At 41.7% G+C, this 20,583-nt stretch overlaps 1 protein-coding gene across 5 annotated transcripts in view; it reads right to left on the bottom strand.

Annotated features, from left to right (window-relative positions):
* The window catches only part of DLGAP4 (DLG associated protein 4), a 114,956-nt gene that overhangs the window by 35,638 nt on the left and 58,735 nt on the right, over positions 1–20,583 (bottom strand). The window contains exon 1 of one of the 5 annotated variants that reach the window (XM_074212032.1): positions 4,169–7,803. The exons of the other annotated variants lie outside the window; for them this stretch is intronic. Coding sequence (XP_074068133.1) covers positions 4,169–4,199 — 31 coding nt within the window. The 5' untranslated portion in view covers positions 4,200–7,803. Of the gene's footprint in view, positions 1–4,168; positions 7,804–20,583 lie in introns of those variants that run through there. 5 annotated transcript variants of the gene reach the window in all.

A 20,583-nucleotide genomic window follows, 5' to 3' on the forward strand; every position in this document is an offset into this window, starting at 1 on the left:
CTGCTGACTCTGGTCTGGGGAGATTACTCACATGGTTCTGGGGTGGAGGTCTCTGTCCCAACCTGCCTCCCCAGAGTGAGTCTGGGAAGCAGCAGAAATATCAAACAACAATAATGGTCACATTTCTATAGTAGTTTACAATTTCACAAAAGGCTCTCCCCATTGGGGCTTTTGGAGGAAGAGAGAAAGAACAAGTGTAATTATACCCATTTTACAGATGAGTTGACTGCCACTCACAGAGAGGGGAAGTGATTAACTTAGAAGTAGTAGATGAAAGAGTTACTTGGACACAGGTCACCTAAGTTCACCTGTACAGGGTCCTACTTCTGGTGTTTACCTTCAAATGCAGAGATAGAACCTGCCACCCAAGACAGGGTTCCTAGGAAATGAAAAATAGGTTGTATATTCTGGGTAGTTTCAAGGACTGGAAGAAAGAGACCTAGTGTAGGTCTGATGAATGGGGTCCCTTCTCAACTCTGAGAATTGAAATACAACCTCTAACTTTTGACCCTTGCTTCCTCTCTTCTACTGCCTCCCCCTACCCCCCTTTTTGGAATTCTCTAGTTAGAGAATTAGGGTAGCCAGGCAGCACAATGGATAGAGCACTGGCCTTGAAATCAGGAGGACCTGAATTCAAATCTGCCCTCAGACACTTGACTAGCTATGTGATCTTGGGCAAGTCACTTAACCCTGATTGGTTCTTATCCAGGATTATCTCTAGTTGTCCTGATTCATATCTGGCCACTGGATGAAGATAGCTCTGGAGGGGAGAGTGAGGATTGGTGACTTAGCATAGTACCCCCCCACACTCAAATACAATCACATGCTTATCATGGCATCACCTCATTTATGTCATAGTCTTCATTGAGAATGAAGGACAAATATCATCATCATTACCATCATCATGAGTTAGAGAATTAACCAAAGCACTGTGCAAAATATAGACAGGGACAGGGGAGTTGTGAGATCACTAGAATAAGGGACAAGCACTTGACTTGATCAGTTAGGAGCTTCTTTCACTTAAGAGCTACCACTACATTCAGAAACTTTCTTCATTGTATCCCAGCCTCTGCTTGAACACCTCCAGGGATGGGGAAGTCAGTATCAGTCTGTAAGATATTCCTTGAAAAACAAAACAAAAAACAACAGACTAGCAATTTCAAGAAGAGAACAATCTTTGAAGATTGAACAAAACAAATGATGTCATGAATATTTCATAGGCCCAGATGCCAAAACGCAGGGGAAAATAAGTAAAAAGAATCAGCACAGACCTTACAATGATCTTTTCAAGTTTTTCCAACGGAGGTTGAGATTGGACCACTCTAGAGCTCTAGATGCTCTAAGCTGCCCAGTGAACTAAGCCAATGAGGTGTCTGTACTAAGTTTAGCACCAAAATGGTGGTGGTGATGGTGATGCTGGTGTGCCACTAGGCAGCCTAAGGAGACTTGAACCAGCCTATCACGCCAAAACTCAGAAATGCTGTTGGGCCGGTTAGTGGCTGCTACTCCCTTAGCCTGGGAAAAACAAGGAGATAAAATTTAGAAAAAAAATACAAAACAAAACCACCAAAAAAAGAAAACAAACCACCTTGGTTTGTAGCAGGTGATAATGGCTTCATGAAAGAAACATTTATTGTAGCTTAAGATAGTAGTGAGTGGTAGTAAATTTTCCTTTCATTGCTGAGGAGATTTCCTACTCAGGGAGGGCTGGATACTTATTCTCTGAGATTCTAGGATTTCTTTATGACTCTTATTGTACCTACAGAGTCACTGAGAGCTGCAGAGAAAGGGCTGATATTCAATTCTATGTTTTTTCCTATTATAAACTCATTCTCTTGCTAGTCACAGAGCTAAAAATAAGAAGATGCCATCAGTCTTCCTTCTTGTCTAAAGATGGAGGCCAGCTATTTTAAAAGTTAAGTTCTTTTTATTCCTGTTCCTTTATAGGAAACTTGATGGAGCATTTTTTAAAAACATTTTTTAAAATTTTGAGTTCCAAATTCCTTCTCTCTCCTCCTTGAGAAGGCAAGTAATTTGATATGAATTATAGATGTGCAATAATGTAAAACATATTTCTATAATAGCCATGTTGCAAGGAAAAAACAACCAAACCAGACAAAAAAGAAAAATAAGTTTTTAAAGTATTTTTGATCCTCATTCAGATATCATCAGTTCTTTAGAGATAGGAAGTATTTTTTCATCATAAGTACTATGAATTCTTTTGGATCAATTGTATTGCTGAGAATGGCTAAATAATATATTAGCAGCTGATCATTTTATAATACTGTTGTTATTATATATACAATGTTCTCCTGGTTCTGCTTATTTTACTTTGTGTCAATTAAGACTGAGTTCTTAGAAAGGAAAAGAAAGGGCATTTCTAAAACTTTTACCTTGACAGTCTGCTCTCCAGAAAGCCCAAGATAGTGGATAAACCTTTTGGATAATAAATCAGGAAATGTGGCCTTTCCATCCCTTTCAAAAAATCTGTTAAAAATGTTAAGATCAGAGCTAGAATGTTTCTTAAAGATCATTTAGGAGCAGCTAGGTGGTGCAATGGATAGAGCACCAGTCCTGGAGTCAGGAGTACCTGAGTTCAAATCCCGCCTCAGATACTTAATAATTGCCTAGTTGTGTGGCCTTGGGCAAGTCACTTAACCCCATTGCCTTCCAAAAAAAACTAAAAAAAAGATCATTTAGTTCAACCTTCACTTTACAGGGGAAGAAACTGAGGTTGAGAGAAAGAACTTGCATGAATTATTGTCAAGGAAGGAGACCCAGTAACTGGCTTAGGGGCCAGGAGACCTGGGGACAATTATTAAGCCTTGACCCTCACTGTTCCCATATCTTTAGTATCTCGGCTTCTTCACCTTTATAAGGGTTCTAATATAATATTTTATGGCTGATTTCACAGGAGGGGAGGGGAAAACACTCTGTAAACCTCAAACAGAATTTGGAAAAGGTCAACCCACTCCAAATTCATTGAAGAAAATGGTGCTTGAAGGGGTGAAATGAATTCACTCTAGGCCAACACAGGAAGGTAAGTGGTGGAGAGCAGTTTTGTATCAGGTCCTCCAAAGCCAGTGTTTCCTCTGTTAGTTACTCTTATATTTCATGTAAATGGATTGGGAGAAAACCACTAGCATGAAGATCCACCCTGGTCCCATTAGGCAGGATAACAGAGTTCAACAGTTTGGGGGAAATGAAATTTTAGGGGGTTAAATCTTTTTTTAAGGTTTTTTTTTGGCAAGGCAATCGGGGTTAAGTGGCTTGCCCAAGGCCACACAGCTAGGTAATTATTAAGTATCTGAGGCCAGATTTGAACTCAGGTCCTCCTGACTCCAGGGCTGGTGCTCTATCCACTGCACCACCTAGTCACCCCTTAAATTTTTTTTAAAGGAACTGCACTAAGGTTTTAATTGGGATTCCATTCCGTTCCATTCCATTCCAGTCTAGTCCACAAGGGTTTTTCTGAGTAAAGGTTGAAAAGGTTGACTCCCCCACCCTGCCCCTGGTTTTAGGAGACATTCCAAATCTAAAGGTGGGGGGGGGGGGTTGTGGAAGGGAAAGAAGGAAAGCAGAAGATGTTATCAAACCCTAGTCATTACTAACTGGATATACTGAGGAAAGACATGACATGATTCCCCACTCTAGGCCTCAGTTTCCCCAGTTGAAAAAATGAGGGGGTTTATTGAATGATCTAACTCTGACAAACTATGAATCTAAATGTCTCTCTCTCGGCTCTGCACCTACATATGGGGGGAGAGTTTATGCACCACCTCACAATTATCCTTTTGGAGGTCTCTGATCCAACAGATGGGGTCACCCACATAAGTTTTCATCCTCCCCAGAGTCTTCTTCACATAGTGGGGCCTGCCTCATCCAGTTAAGTGTTGGACATTTCTGCTAGGATGAGAGTCTGCAAAAGCATTACACCCACTGAGAGTAGTAATAGAGTTTACTTCCCAGAATCAGAGAAGCAGGAAAAAAGCTTTGCAATCTACTTGCATAGCAGCAAAGTCATTTCTACAAGTATTCTGATAGAATATTGGGAAGAGGGGGAGCTGTATGCCCAAACCTATCATCATTTAAAAAAAAATATTCTGCCCAAAAGACTGAGTTTTGTACTTAAGCATTTTCTGAAGGGCTGGTTGGCAGTTGAATTTACCTTTAAAACTTTCTTTATCCAGGAAATCCATTAATCCATCTATTAAGATGGTCTTCCAGGCTACAATGGCTCCCCCCCAAACCAGGAGTTTTTCTTTTTTTTGCTTTTCTTTTTTTTGACCAAAGTCCTGAGGGGGTATCCCAGAGGTCTATGACATCACCACACATCTTGCTGTCTACTACATAATGGGGTCCAATCCTCAACTTGGCCTAAAGACAGAGCCTCTAGCAACACTTCCTAGTCTGATCACGAACTGGATCAAGAAGACAAACTCTTGGAATTGGAAAAAAGCACAAGTGGAAAGGCCTACCACAAAAGGTAGTGAGTTCCTTGTCCATGGAGGTCTTCGAGCAAAGCCTGGTTAGCATTCTTTTTCAGGTATAGGTTGGACTAGCTGCTGCAAGAAGCCCTTTTCCAGCCCTAATATTTTATTTTATTGGTCTTTGCAAGGCAATGGGGCTAAGTGACTTGCCCAAGATCACAAAGTAGGCAATTATTAAGTGTCTGAGGCCAGATTTGAACTTGGGTCCTTCTGACTCCAGGGCTGGTGCTCTATTCATTGCACCTGTCCCCCTGCTCTAATATTCTCAAAGTGAAGGGAATTGTTTGAGTCAAAAAGAATAAATCAGTGATTTATCAAATGGTTTGACTTGAAAAATAATCTAATATAGATGTTGCTTTTCATTGTGTATTAGTCTGGATTAGAATAGGGAATAAATGGGGGTGAAGTGTCTTCACAGACTGCTTTAAATTTTGCTCATTAAAAAGAATCACTTTGGAAATATTTTACTCCACTGAGAATAGATGGCTTTGGAGAGGGTCACATAACAACATTGCTTTTGTCTCTCTAAATCTAATCTCAACAGTGGCAACTCCACTGCAGAGTGGAGAGAGCATTGGATTGAAAAGTCTTGGGTTCAAATCCTACTTCTAACACTTAAGACCACAAAGACTTGACCTACAACACTTAAAAAAAAAAACAACCACCACCCAAGCATTTATATAACACTTGCTATGCATCAAACAATTTTCTAAGTGCTTCGCAAATATTACAAATGAAATCCACACTGGAAAACTTTGAAACCAGGTTGCCCCAAGATAAGGAGGGCTATCTCTGAACACTTCAGCATGAGCAAGAGTAATTAGTGGATGTCCCTGGTCAGTAAGGCTCTAAGGTAGCTCCAAAGCTGGCTTAGTTGGCCTTCCATCTCCCTCTGGGAGTTTTGTCTTTTTAAAAAAAGAAGTTTAGGGGCAGCTAGGTGGCACAGAGCACCGGCCCTGGAGTCAGGAGTACCTGAGCTCAAATCCGGCCTCAGACACTTAATAATTACCTAGCTGTGTGGCCTTGGGCAAGTTACTTAAATCCATTGCCTTGCAAAAAATCTTAAAAAAAATGAAGAGTTTAAAAAAAGAAGTTTAAAAATATTTTAATGTTATAGAATAATAATCATCCCTATTTCCATTGCATTTTATCATCTAAAAATCACTTCCTTTTCAAAATTCCTGGGAGGTAGGTTGTATAATATTAGAATATCAGTTTTACAGGCAAAGAGACAGATTTAGAGAGAGAAAAGTAACTTATAACCAGACTCATAGTTAACAAGAATCAAAACTTGGCCCTTGCTGCAGTTTCCAACACACCACATAATTAAAGAGATGTAAAGAGAATCTGATTCATCTCTTGATTTAAGAATGCTGGTAGAGAGCTCACTCCCTATGTCAAAGCAATCCATTTCACTATAAAAAAACAGAGCTTTTTCCCTATTACAGTAATACTTAAGAAAATAAATTTGTCTCTCAGATTTACTCATGTAACAAAGGACAAGAATATTTTAAAGCTTACAAAGTACTTTACATATGACTTCATTTGAACTTCATAAAAACCCAGTTTATGGATAGATAAGTACACCGAGGCTCAAATAAGTTAAGTGACTTGTCCATGACTTCCTAAACTAGGAAACATCAGAGGTAGAATTTGAACCTGAGTCTGCCTGATATTGTTACTCTTTACTCATGTTATACACTACACTATGTTGCCTCTTATTAAAGCAGCTGGTGCCCAGGGAGACATAAGTTTTCTTCCCCCCCAACCCCTTGCCCTGCCTACAAACAAAGGGGAAGCTAGTGAATCACAGGTTTGCCTAATTCCAAGAAGTCTTGGACTTTACTCATGTTTTATATTGTATGAGTGGTACCAAATCTTAATAGAAGCAAATGTATTCAACCACACATAAAGATCCCTCCCTACACACTGTACATTGACTTATAAACAGAAACATTAAGATTATTAATATTCCATTGTACTTTTATTTTTTACTTTCATTTATTTTGTTAACTGTTATTTCTCAATTATATATGAATCTGATTCAGTCAGCACTGGGTAGGGCTGGGTAGGAACCTTTGACAGTTCCAACTCCTTTTTTGTTGGGGGGGGGAGGGAACTTGTTGAGTTCAGTTGTGTCCAACTCTCGTGACCAACTCTCATGACCAAGGTCTCATGAGCTAATAAGTAGCAGAACTATAGGAATCAACCTATATGTCTCAGACTCCAAATCTAATGCTTCCCACAGTACCACACTGCCTCAAGACAAACTAGAGATTTGCAAAGACTAAAAACACAAATGAGCAGGATGGGACTCACATATCATCCAGTCCACCTGCTTTATTTGAAAAGACCAGGAAAACAACTCATGTTGGGGTATAGGACTTGTTCAAAGTCTCATGGAGAATCACAGTGGCAGAATCAGGAATAGGATCCAGTTCTCAACTTCCAGGGCAGAGATCAAAGCTTTCTAATAATTACTCCCACTGAACAAGAGTAGAAGGGCTTGTGTATTGAGGTGGTAAGCTGATTGTTCTGGGATATCTAAGGGAGGATTTCCTGCTCAAGCATGAGAAGAGCAAGATGCCCTTGAAGTTCCTTCCGTAAACCTCGGGGGGGAATCTAGGATTCTGTAACCACCCCCTCCCCCAAGGTGGTCCCAGGCTCCGGCTGAAATGGGGAGCCTGTCTGAAATTACTCTTTGGCAAGATCTGAATGGTTGAGTAAAGTCCAGAGAATGACTGGTACCTGAGCCAGCTGGGGAAGAGACGGCGCCAACTCATATAGGGAACGTACAACAGACTCTGGCAACCCAGGGAGTTTCCTTAGAAAAGGAACTGAGAAAAATGGGAACCGGAGAAGAGAAAAGCTGCTCAGACAATAACTACATGAAAACTTAATCCTCAGGTAAAACAAGTCTTATAATCCTTGCCAACAGAGAGACAGAGTCCTACAAAAGATGGATATCCAACCTGACTAGGAAAGCTGCCCATCTGCTGTTTGAGAAGCAGTTGGGTGAGATGAAAAGAGCCTTACATATGAAGTCAAAGAGCTGGGGGTTCAAGTCCAGACCCTATGACTTGTGTGACCTTGAAGTTTTTCATTCCCTTTCTGTGAAGGGCTTCAGTTTTCTCAACCATAAAATGAGAGGGTTCAGATGGTCTCTAAAGAAATCTCCAAGTTAAGCAGTAAGTTAAACTTTCATGGAGATAGATGATCTCTAAGGTCCCTCCTAGCTTTGTATCCCATGGTCCCCTAAAGCTTGGGGCTAACGAGACTAAAAGTCCGGGACCCATGAAGGGATAATTCAGCATCTTACCTTTGGGGAGGAGAGATCAGAGACCCAGCCCAGCCTCCATCTGAGGATCCCACAGCCTTAACCAGAACTTGTCAGAGAGAGGCACAGAGAGTCTAGCTAGGCCAAGGTTTAAAAGGCCTGCCAGACAGGCCGCCCACACCTGTGTCCTCCTAGCTCTTGGCAGCCACACCTTCAGCCAGTCTCCCAAGCACGGTTAACCATCAGGTTGCCAGACTGCCTGGCTCCCCAACCCTGGGAACTGGGCAGCACCTGTTTCCACTTGAGCCTCTGGGCAGGCAAAGCACTCCACCTCAACCTGCCACTTAAGGCTGTCCTCAGAGGGACCGATCCCCAGACCCGGATACAAAGCAGTCCAGAGAATCAGGTGGGGCGGGGCTAGGACACTTCCTGCTGGGCTACCTACTTTCGCTTTTGTTAAAGGACTTGGGTTGGAGAGATGTGGAATCAGAAAGCAATCTGGTAGAGGGGACCCTGGGTGATCCACCGCCTTTTCTTCCCCCACTCCCTCTCTGGCTCCTTTGGCAGACTTCCTCCCAGCTGGCTATAGAATGACCAAATAGAATGAGCTTTCAGTCCTACTCCTGGTCCAATCCCTCCCCTCCAGGGCTTTTCTCTGACCTACCCTATTCCAACATTTTCAACAAACATTTAAGCTCTTCCTTCCCCCACTGCAGCCTCTAATGAGAAGCAAGAAGGGGGGCTCACCATCTAGTGAGGAAAGACATGCAGTCGGAAAGACAAGGCATTCTTTCACAAGGAACAATTCATTTCTGTGAATTGCACAATATTATAGTATTAAATTACTCTAATAGTTTCCTAATTGACTTCCCAATCAGTTTCTTCTGTCATCTGTCTTCTCCCCACCAAAATCTTAATGCATTCAAAACTTTTAGCTACTCTTCACTGACTACCAATAAAATAACTGAATGTCAGTTCTGAATCACCGACTCACTGCCTATTGGTCATTACTTATTCCATAAGTAATTCCAACTCACAATGGTCCAAAACAATTAAAAAGACTCCTTAGGAAAAAAGCTCTGTGAACTCTGAGTGAAGACTAAAGAGAACTCATTATCATCCAAAAGCAGACCTCTTCCAAACTCCCTTGTTTCTGCCTAGGGCACCACTATCCTTCCAGTCACCCAGCCGCATTCACAACTTCTCAGCCCCACTTCTCCAATCAATTAACAGATCTTGTGATTTCTATCTTCATATATCTGGTATCTGATCCCTTCTCTCTACTCACAAATCACTCCTTCATAGAGTGCAGGTCAACATCTCTCACTTAGTTCTTATAATTGGTCGCCCTACCTCAAGTCCTTACCCCACTGGAAAATCATCCTCCACATGGCTGCCAAAATTTTCCTTAAACATGTCACCACCTCCAGTGGTTTCCAATGACTCCATCAAAAATAACTACCTCTGTTTGGCATTTAAAGTCCCTCACAATCTGGTCCCAACCCACAGGGAATAACCAAATCAGTCTCCTGATTGTTCATTCAATTTCCCCAAGCTCTCATTGGTTTGCCCTCCATTCTGAAAATTTGATCTTCTCCATTAACTCAGCCTTCAGGAATTCTTTGTTTTTTTCAAGTTTCAATTGCCACAAGATTCAGATATTGAGAGAATGCCCATCAATTAGGGAATGACTGAACAAGCTGTGATACGATTGTGATGAAATACTATTGTGCTATTAGAAAGTGCTGAGGGGAATGGTTTTGGAATTGAAAAAAAGGGAGACATAGGTTTTGAATTGAAACAAAGTTATGTGAACCAGGAGAACATTGTACACAGTAACAACAATGGTGATCATAGTGAAATATTTGGTTATTCTGATCAATACAATGATCCAAGACAATTATAAATGAGTCCTTAGGAAAAATGGTCCATGAACTGTTATCTTTTTTTTTTTTAATTTAAGACAATGGGGTTAAGTGACTTGCCCAAGGTCACAGCTAGGTAATTATTAAGTGTCTGAGGCCAGATTTGAACTTAGATTCTCCTGACTCCAGGACCAGTGCTCTATCCACTGCGCCACCTAGTTGCCCCTGGTCCCTGAACTCTGAATGAAGACTGAAAGATATACACATATACACATTTTTCCACTTTTCCCCCCTTTGTAACATGGATAAAATGGAGATGTTTTGCATGACTTCACATGTATAAAGGGTATCATATTACTTGCCAGCTCAGTGTTTGGGCTGAAGGAAGGGAATTCGGAACTCAAAAATTTTAAAACATGGATGTTAAAAGAAAAAACCTTTAAGTACATACTGACAGTTTCCCCAATAGAATAAGCTCCTTGAAGGTAAGGACTATTTCTGTCTTTGTATACTCCACTGTCAAGCACAGTACCTGGAACTTGGAAGACCAAATATCTGATTTGTAAAAGATACAGACTATTGATCTTGACTGATAGTCTTTGACTCCAAACTTACTGAGGCAAACTGAATTATTCTCTATTCCTCTCCTTTCTCCAGTTTCAGTACAATATCCCAGGAGTGCTAACACTGTGTAAACTCTAGTTTTTATTCAGTTTCCTTAATCTCTAAGTCTCTCCCTTTCTTCAAAGACTATCAGTCCTTTACTTATCTCCCCCAATAAGATGATACTTTTTAAGGGGGTCTAAAGTCTGGTATTTATTCTGGTATTCTTAGCATGGAGCCTAGGGCTTTGCATACAGCAGGTACTTAATGAAAGCTGGCTAAGTGCTCACTGCATTAAAGAAACAGGATTAGAGGATATTTGCTCAAAGAATAATACAAAGCAAGAAGAGTATGATTTTTTTTTTTTGAAGCACTGGAGGAAGTCTCTGCATTGGAGGAACCAGTCTGGACTGGGAGAGTACAGGGAGGCTCAAAAGGGAGAAGGAAGTTGTAGATTTGGAGGGAGTGGGGTAGGGAAGAGAAGGTAGGCCTTGGAGAAGTAAGAGGGAGGGTACTCCAGGCAGAGGTGGGAAGTGGGGGTGAGAACCCAGGCCGGAACCTATGCTTATTAGTCATCCCTGAATCCTTATAACACATCTGAAATCTGATCTGCAAAAGTATTGTGGTATAATGCAAAAACCTGCAGATCGGACCCAGCTCTGGTCCTATGTGACTTTTTTTTTTAAGGTTTTTGCAAGGCAGATGGGGTTAAGTGGCTTGCCCAAGGCCACACAGCTAGGTAATTATTAAGTGTCCGAGACCAGATTTGAACCCAGGTATTCCTGACTCCAGAGCTGGTGCTTTATCCACTGCACCACCTAGCCAACCCTGGTCCTATGTGACCTTGCAGAGTCCTTTCTCCTTGTAGAACACCAAGAGGGAGAAGGATGGGGAAATAACCTTTGCCTGAGCGATTAATGATCTCCCTTCCCTTGTGACCCTTCTGGCCAAGGGATGAAGTGAATATTAAAATAACAAAAAAACCCTTTGAAGAAAATTTAACTCAGGTTGCCCATGAGTTTAGAAGCTGCTGGGGAAGATGTAGAAGCCTTGTTTTCCTTGATCCTAGAAGGCAGACTCCTAAGACCACTGGAGGGAGCTGGGATGACTCCCCTAGTCCTCAGCTGTTTGAGCAGGCAGCTTCCCCAGGGGATAATGAGCTTCCTGTCACTGAGTTTTCAGGCTGGCATTTAACAATGCCAGCTTTTAACAATCTGGTTGCCACCTACCTTCCCAGTCTGATTTCACATTATTCTCCCCCTCATTTACTCTCTGCTCCAACTCCATTCAAGTTATCCTGCTGGCTGTTCCCATACACAATATTCTGTTCTTCCTCCTTTGGGTCTTCGGAACAGTAAGAAGTCCCCCTACATCTGGAAGGCACTTCCTTCTCATCTTCTCAGCTTCCTTCAAAGCACAGCCCAGGTATCACTTTCTACATGAAACCTTTCCTGACTTCTATCTCCCCACTCTACCCTTCCCTCATCAGCAGGCTCATCCTATAAAATACTTTGCCCTATCTCTTGTTTCTACTTCCATTTTAAGATCCTTGAAAGGCGGGGTTTTCTTTGTTGTCTCTGTGATAGATCCTAGCCCGCTAATTAAATGCATTTTAAAATATTTGTTGAATTTTGGCAGAGATTGGATGGCCTCGTCAGGGAAGTTAAAGAGATCTCTGAAAGGTCCCTTTCAGCTAGATTCTCTGGCTGCATTGGGTCATTTAAGGGAAGTGGGAAAGGATGTTCCACCCCCAGCTGAGAACGGATCATACTTCAGTCTACTCCCCCTGGAATTAGAGGAATGAACGCTGACTTTCTTCACATAGTACCTCTGTAGAGGGACAAACTAGTGGTCTAGCAAACCGGAAACGGTGACTGGTGGGGGAGCTGTTATCCTGGTGCTGGCTACCAACTGTGGTCACATTAACTCTGGATAAGTCACTTCCTGTTTCTGTGGGCGTTAGCTTCCTCCTTATTAATTTGGGGATAACATTTTTGGGGGAGGACTTACTAATGAAAACAATTGAGAAAGTGCCATCCAAAACAATAGTTGTTAAACCTGCTATTAAAATGAACAATGACTTCTACATTCCTCCAGAGAAGTAGCTTTTGATCAGCCTATCTTAGAATCATGGGGCACAGAATGCCAGAGTTAGGGAGATGGACCTTAGAATACAGGATGTCAGAACTGTTGGGGGGGGGGCGGTGGAGGAACCCTTGAACAAAGAATGCCTGACTCTGGGAGATCTCATAGATCATCCTATATCTCACTTTACATATAAGGTCCTGGGAAAGACTTCAAAATCAAGGATATTCAGAGTTGAAAAAGATTTCCAGGGTTATCAGTTTTAACCCAAGTGAATGGGAATTACCCTCTACTGCAGGGATATTTATCCCCTTTTTGAGGGTCATGGAACCCTGGTGATGCTTGTGGATTCCTTCCCAGAATGCTTTTAAAATGAATAAAATAAAAAAGGAAAAAATGCATCACAAAATTTTTATGAAATACATTTACAGAAATATATATACCCACATATGTATATGTATATACGTATATTTGTTAATGTCCATGGGCCCTAGGGTAAGAATGTCTTCTCTATAAGATTTTAATACTTCCAACAAGTGTTTTACAGTCTTCATCTGAAGACCTAGGATGATGGAAATTCCCTTCTTCCACCTAAGCAGCACACTCTACTTTTGGATAACTCCTTTTTTAAGTGAAAATCTGCCTCCCACCTCTCTTAGTTCTGTACCTCCCAATCCAGGCAGACCAAGTCTAGTCCTTCTTCCATAACAAATTTTGAAATACTTGAAGATAGTGATTATGTGAGAGCCTGCCTTGTTCCCCCTGCTCCACCTTCTCTTGTGGATTAATGGCAGGCCTAAAAGTCAGAATTCTTGATTCCCAGTACTGGATTCTTTCAAGTGCCTATCTCTAGTACTGTCTTACTCTTAATAAAGTACACTGTCATGTGACTGCTAATATTATATAACCTCTAAGACTCTAGTCTAAGGGGAAAAGGAGAGAAATAAAGGTGAAAACAATTTTCTGTTTGCCCTTTAACAAGTCTGTCTAGTACCTGGACCTCCCAAATAAGAGGAGGGGATAGAACCTGCCTCCCTGTCAGCGCTGACATTCCATAAATTTGGGATTTGCTTTCTCTTCTTTGACCTGTGAAATTTCCCTGATTCCTTAGCAGCAGTTCATCTGTATAAACACAAGCAAAGGCACTCTCCTCAAAGAAAGGCAAGATCAGTTGGTAAAGGCTGTCTTAACTGGAGATAATTGCAGCTATATATATATATATATATATATATATATATATATATATATAGCCTGCCCTGAGTCCTGGGTTACCAAATGCTGTTAATTTTATTATCATTTTCATCAGTTTCCCTCCTTTCCATAGCCATGGTCACTGAAGAGCGCCACCTTCTCTGTAATTGCTCTCTGGCCACCAGTTTAATTCCTTCCAATGCACCCTTAACAGGCTGCCAACCTCTTCATAATATTTAGAACTGAGAGAGTCTCTAAAGACCACTTAGTCTAATTTCTGACATTTTACAGATGAGGAAACTGGGGTGTAAAAGTGTAAAGATATCTTTTTTCTTGTTTATTTTTTTGATTTTTGTGAAACAATGGAGTGACATGCCCAAGGTCACACAAAAATATTAAGTGTCTGAGGTCAAATTTGAACTCAGATCTTCCTTGACTCCAGGACTGGTGCTTTATCCACCTAGGAAGATTTCTAAGACACTGGCTAAGGAGGCCTCTTCTCAATTCCAGAAGCCTTTGTCTGTAGTGTACATTTTTATTTGCGAGGTGAGGTATAGTGGAGTGTGAAGAGAGGCAAACAGGGTTAAGTGACTTGCCTAGGAACACATGGCTAATAAGTGTCTGAGGCAGGGTTCAAACTCAGATCTTCCTGATTCCAGGGCCAGTGCTCTATTCACTATGCCACCTAGCTGCCCCTATACCGCAATGTTAACCAGTTTGCAAAGGTGAGCTGAAAGAAACTCCTAGAGCCTGGCTAGTCCAACCTGTACCTGAATAGAAAACCCTCTCTACAGGACAGATCCCTGGGAATATTATCTTCTTGGGAACCTTCAGGGATGAGGAGATGATACTATCTCTGCAATGACCCATTTCCTAGACATTTTTAGTTCAATTAATCCTTAGTCTGACCCTGTTCCCTCAAGCCTCCCCCATGCCTTTATGATAAAGACAATTATGTTATCATTTTAGGGGGAAGCCATGTCACAGAGTGGACACAATACAGAGCATGATTCTTTGTAATGTAGTGGTTTTATGTGGAAGGTTTTAGCTTCCTCAAAGGCAAGGACAGAGCAATAAGTACAGTCAACCTGGTAGAAGCACTGATTCAAGAACTCAGAAGATCTGGAGATACAGACCTCTGAGTACTTGGCTCCTCCTTCTCTAAACTGGATGACTGTTAGTGAGTCATTTCCGCTTTCTTAGTCTCAGTTTTCTCATCTGTAAAATGGGGGTTAAAACTGCCTGCTAGGAAGCTTTGTGAGGATCAGATGAGATAATTAATGTAAGCATAAAGGTCCTAGAAATGTTATATAATGGAGCAAGCCTCCACCTTTAACTTTTTTTTTTTTTTTTTTTGGTTTTTGCAAGGCAATGGGGTTAAGTGGCTTGCCCAAGGCCACACAGCTAGGTAATTAGTAAGTGTCTGAGACCGGATTTGAACCCAGGTACTCCTGACTCCAAGGCCGGTGTTCTATCCACTGTGACACCTAGCCGCCGCCCCCACCTTTAGCTTTAAAACCAGTGCTGATCCTTTATGTGATAGCAAGAAATTAGAAACAAAGTAGATATTTATTGACTGGGGAATGGCTAAACAGAAACATAAAGGAATATTATTTTGCTATAAGAATAGACTATAGAAAATGGGAAGATCTTTATGAACTGATACAAAGTAAAATAAGCAGAAGCTGAGAAACAATTTTACACAGAGACTACAAAAAATGTATATGCAATGCAAAGAAACTCTTCCCAACCTCTAAAGAGGAATGCTATATAATGTCTCTGGTCCAAGGGTTATAAAGGTGGGAGCTATGGTTATGCTGTAGATCACTGCAAATACGGTCAGGACTCAGTTGATATGTTGGCTGGTTTTACTAAACTAACTTTTTCTCTTTTCTTCTTTATTCTTTGTTAAGAGGGATGACTCTGGAGAGGGTAGGCATACATTCAGAAATGATATAAAAACAAAAGATATACATTAACTCCCCCTTCAAAAAAAACCCCAAAACAACACAAAACCACTCCACCAGAAACTGGTGCTCATGGTCTGAAATCACATTTCCAACTGATCACTGGCTAGTACTGGAGAGCCCAGGATCACAGACACCTCACCTTCAGAAAGCTCGTGGAGCCACAGGTTACTCATAGTAGAGTCACACCCTGCTTTCAAAACTCCATCTAGTGACAACATGCTTGGGGGTGGGGGAGCTCGGCACTGGATCACTCACGATCATTCATTCAGGTGAGCAGCCAGAGCAGGGAGGGGGCAGTGAGAGAGACGCTGGAAAGGTAAGGTGGAATCTGGTTGGAAAGGGCCTAGACTGCTTGGGTAAGAGTTCTGTTTCAGTAAAGATATTTAAGTTGAGGTTAAGTAATCCTTTGTCAAGGTTGTTGTATGGAGAATTCCTTCTTAGGCATGAATTGGATGAGATGCCTTCTGAGGCCCCTTTCAAATCTGTGCTTCAAGGACTAAGTAAATGACACTTTATGATGCTGACCCTTTTAGGATACTCAGGACCTGTTTCCCCAGATTTAATAAAGGACCTGGCCTGATCTGATATGTGAAAGTTCCTTTTGGCTTTAACATCATACAACATAGCATGAAAGAAGAGGAAAAGATCTTAACGAGATTAATTATTTTAACACCCTCATTTAACAAATGAGGAAACTGAGGCCTACAGAGGTAGATGACTTGCCCAAAGTTAGCTACCAAGCCAGCAGTCATGGTTTTGAAAGACTGCTCCCAACATGGAGAATCCTGCCAGTGATTCATCTCTTTGCCCTTCCCTTTTTATCCCCTTTCCTTTATGCTCCAAGGCTGCCTCCTAGTCCAAGTCTGGTCCAGCAGTACAATTAAAGGATGTACTTAAGACCTGTTCATCAAGTAAGCAAGTCATTTCACTAAAGCTGCTGCATCCTCCTCATCTGTAAAAATGGAAGAGTCAGAGTTGGGGGGGGGCTGGGGAGCTTGGATATAGGTTCTTAGAGCTCTTTGAAATCATGGATCCTTTTATCAGGTTGGTGAAGTCTCAGAATAATGTTTTACATGCATAAAATTAAGATGCACAGGATTACAAAGGAATTCACTTATCTTTAATCCAAATATTTTTGAAAAGACCATCTCCAGGTTAAGAACCACTGATCTAGGCCAAACCCCTCATTTTAGAGGAGGAAACCGAGTCCCAGAATTGGAAATAAGCATCACAGATAGTTCAAATTTGAACTCTGATGCAGAGTTCAGCCATGCTTCCCTGTATTATGCTGCCTCCCTATTCCTGGAACCTAGGAAATGCTATCTCTTCAGAGAAGCCTTCCCCAATCTTCCCTCCTCTGATGTGCCAATTTCTGTATCACACTTTCACAGTCTATCAATCATTGGTGACTTGTGTTCTGTGTCTGCTAACTATCCTCTTAGATTCCCAAGTTTCCCCATTCTGTGGAGGGCTGACAAAGCATTTCTTCCCCAAATCCATTCCATACCGAGCCCTCTCTATACACAGTCAGCAATGGGAATATGCTTGCTCAATAGAGTCCTAGCCTCTTGTACCAATATACAGGGGTACATGGTCCCTCAATCTTCCCTTCTGTTTCTTGAAGAAGCTCCACCTAGAAAAGACCAAAGGTGAGATGGGGTCACTGGGAGCTTCTAGCAGCTGAAGCCTGAGAAGAGGTTGAGATCCAGCCCAGTCGGACCAGCTGGTCATGAGCACTTCCTGGAAGCTGGGAGGGAGCCTGGGTGGACTCCCTTGCACAGCTGCAAGCAAGATCATATTTCCCATAGCAATGCCAGGGATGCTCAGGGCCCATGAGTGGCCCCAGAAGCTGAGTATGGCAACATTGGCAGGATCTTTAGAGTGGCTCCTGATTGCTGGGAAATGTGAGGAGATGAAGTGGGGCAATGCTAAGACCTGGAAGTCCACTTGGGAATCTACAATCTGGTATCACCAATCCAGTGTTCACTCTTATGATTATCCTCCAAGATGCTATCTTCCAGTCAACTTGGAAATGCAAGGAGACAGGGTGGGCTAATGGAGAGAGGGCTAAATGCAGAGAGAGACAGGAAGACAATAACTACTGGGTGATCACAGACAAGTGGGCTTAACTTTTCTGGGCTCATTTCCCCACCTCTAAAATGAGGGGTGGAAACACACTAAATGGCCTCAGAACCCTTCCAGTTCTCCATCCAAGAATCTACTGATACTCTCCCATACGGAGCCATGAAGTTACTCACTTTTTCTTTCACTTACATGGTTCCTAATGTTTGGAATGCCTTGAAGCTACCATTCTTTCAAGTTTAATTGAAATGCTAATCCCTCCATGAAGCCTACCCTGATCAATTGTCTAAGCTGCAGCCTCCTCATCTATAAAAATGAGGGTTCCCCCCCCCAGATTAGATGGTTTATTAGGTCCCTTCGAAATCTTGAATCTAAATTTCTTATTTTTGTAATGCTTTCCTAGCTTTCTTTCTTTTTTTTAATTTAAAGCATTGGGGTTAAGTGGCTTCCCCAAGGCCACACAGCTAGGCAATTATTAAGTGTCTGAGGCCAGATTTGAACCCAGATACTCCTGATTCCAGGGCCGGTGCTTTATCCACTGCCCCACCTAGCTGCCCCTCTTTCCTATCTTTCTAATGAGCTTGGACAGCTAGATAGCTCAGTGGTCTGGCCATGGGATCAGGAGGATATGAGTTTGAATCCAGCCTCAGATATTTGATACTCACTAGTTGTGTAACACTGGGCAAGTCACTTAACCCTGATTGCTCCGCATCTAGGGTCACCTCCAGTCGTACTGATTCATATCTGGCCACTGGACCCAGATGGCTCTGGAGGAGAAAGTGTCTCTTACTTACTAAACTAACTTACTAAACCAAGTGCTGCCTTAGCACCCTTGTCACCTCCTTGATGTTATGGTCTTAAAGAATAAAGCACAAACATCAAAGTTCTTATTCAAATAATTCTGTGTATTTTGTTTACCATGGTTTGCATCTTATTCCCTTTCAAGGCTATGAGTTTCCAGAGAGCAGCAATAGTGCTACTAACCTCCTTAAATGTTTCTTTTTGGTATTCAATCACAGTCTGTCTCCCTGAGATTTTTAATTATAAGTCTGGTTGCCCCTGCTGAACCAGATGGTCCTGGTCAGCAGGGTGCAGACCTCCTCCCTCCTAGCATGGCCTAGCCCAGAACTGGAAAGCCAGCATGGATATCTGCTTTACAAGTGTGTTCATCATGAACAAAGTTTGTCCTTTGATTTAAGTTGATTAAGAATCTCCACAACAAAAGAAGATTCTATATTTCAGAGTGCTCCCATTCAGCTTTTGTTGTTCAGTTGTTTACAGCCATGTCCGACTCTCTGTGACCTCATTTGGGGTTTTCCTGCAAAGATAACTGGAGTGGTTTTTGCCATTTCCTTCTCAGCTCATTTTACAGATGAGAAACTGAGGCTGTTTAACACAGGGATGTGACTTGCTCTGGGCCAACAAGTCTTCCTGATTTCAGGCCTTTCACTCTATTCACTTCATTACCTAGCTGCCCTAAGCTGCTCATATCCTACATATCTCCCCCCACCCCGAGTTATTCCTAATAACTTATTCCTTATTCCTAAACTTCCTACCCATGGGACTATTTCTCTTCCCTTCTCTGGTCCTCAAATTTCTTGCTTTTTTTGGCATTAAATCTCCAAAGTTTCTCCCAATTTCTAATCCAATGAGCCAGATGCTACAGCTTTTTGAGATGAGTGTAAACAGCTGGGAGTCAATTCTAGTCTCAAATTGAGTATTAACATACTTGGGCACCAGTGAGTTTGGATAGGTCCCTTTTTTTTTTTTGCTAAGTGCTTAGTGCAATTACTAAGCTAAGGGGAAACATTGGGGAAGGGTGAGGATCTGAATCCAAGCAAGCAAGTCAGTCCCTGTCCTCGATCTACATTCTAATTATAATTGAGGAAAGAATTCTGCTAGATTCCAGTTTGATTATACATTACTCTCTTTCCTAAACTCAGCTATTCAGCCAAAGGAGGTTCACACCTACCACTCCAAATCTGGGTCTCCATGACTTTACACCAGCGGTCCTGAAAACACTTCCACATGGTTAACATCATCTTCTGCCATGAAACATTTCCTGATGCTCTCAGGTCCTAGTGCCTAACTTCTCTAAATTACCTTGCATTTATTTCATACGTACTCTGTACACACTATTTTATGCACATGCCATTTCCCTAGATATAATATAAAGTAAATAGGGACTGCTTCATTTTTGCATCTTTGTTTCTGAATCCTTAGCACCAAGCATAATATCTGGCACATAGTAGGTGATTAATAAATTTTTATTGATTGATCTCCACTCTCTCATCTATAATATCAAGGGAATCATTAAAAACCTTCTGGCATCTTATGAATGAGATAGCTGCAGACATTCCCTGCTATTACAGGAAGAAGTTGGAAAAGAAAGAAGGCTTTTCTCCTGATGAGGACAGATAAGCAGTAACAGCATTTAGCACTTCCAGCATACTCCAGAATAATGCAAATAATCTCAGAGAATGCCAGAGTTGGAAGGGACTTTAGCATCAGAGGGGGCTGAAGACTTAATCAAGATCACACAGAAAGTCAGTGGGAAGAAACAGGATTAGAATTCAGGGTTCTTGACTTCCAGTTCTGTTCTAGGTTCTGTAGAGGGGTCAACAGATTATGGTCTGCTGATTAGCTTAATTACTTCTTGTGTCTAAAATCCTTTACTGTGTGTGGGAGAAATGTGAAAATGGCCCATACTAGACCAATGTATCCTATGAGGCTGCTTTTCCAGGGTTGCCTTTCTCTCTCCCTGAATCTGCAGGATTCTTATAGATAAGGGACCACCAAAAGATCATCTAATTCCCTTCTGGACATGTGTATTTTTTTGACTACACCCTGGTAGGAGCTCATTCAAGAGGGTCTAACCTCTTCATCTTATAGGTGAGGAAACTGAGCTGGGGGGAGGGGGAAAGGAAAAAGTTAAATGATTTGCCCAAGACCACAATCACATAGGTAGTGTGTGAGGCAGAACCCTGATTCTAGAGTCAGTGTTCTTTCCACTATCACAA

This window comes from Macrotis lagotis, chromosome 1 (genome assembly GCF_037893015.1).
Source record: "Macrotis lagotis isolate mMagLag1 chromosome 1, bilby.v1.9.chrom.fasta, whole genome shotgun sequence".
In the NCBI taxonomy this organism is placed as follows: Eukaryota; Metazoa; Chordata; class Mammalia; order Peramelemorphia; family Peramelidae; genus Macrotis; species Macrotis lagotis.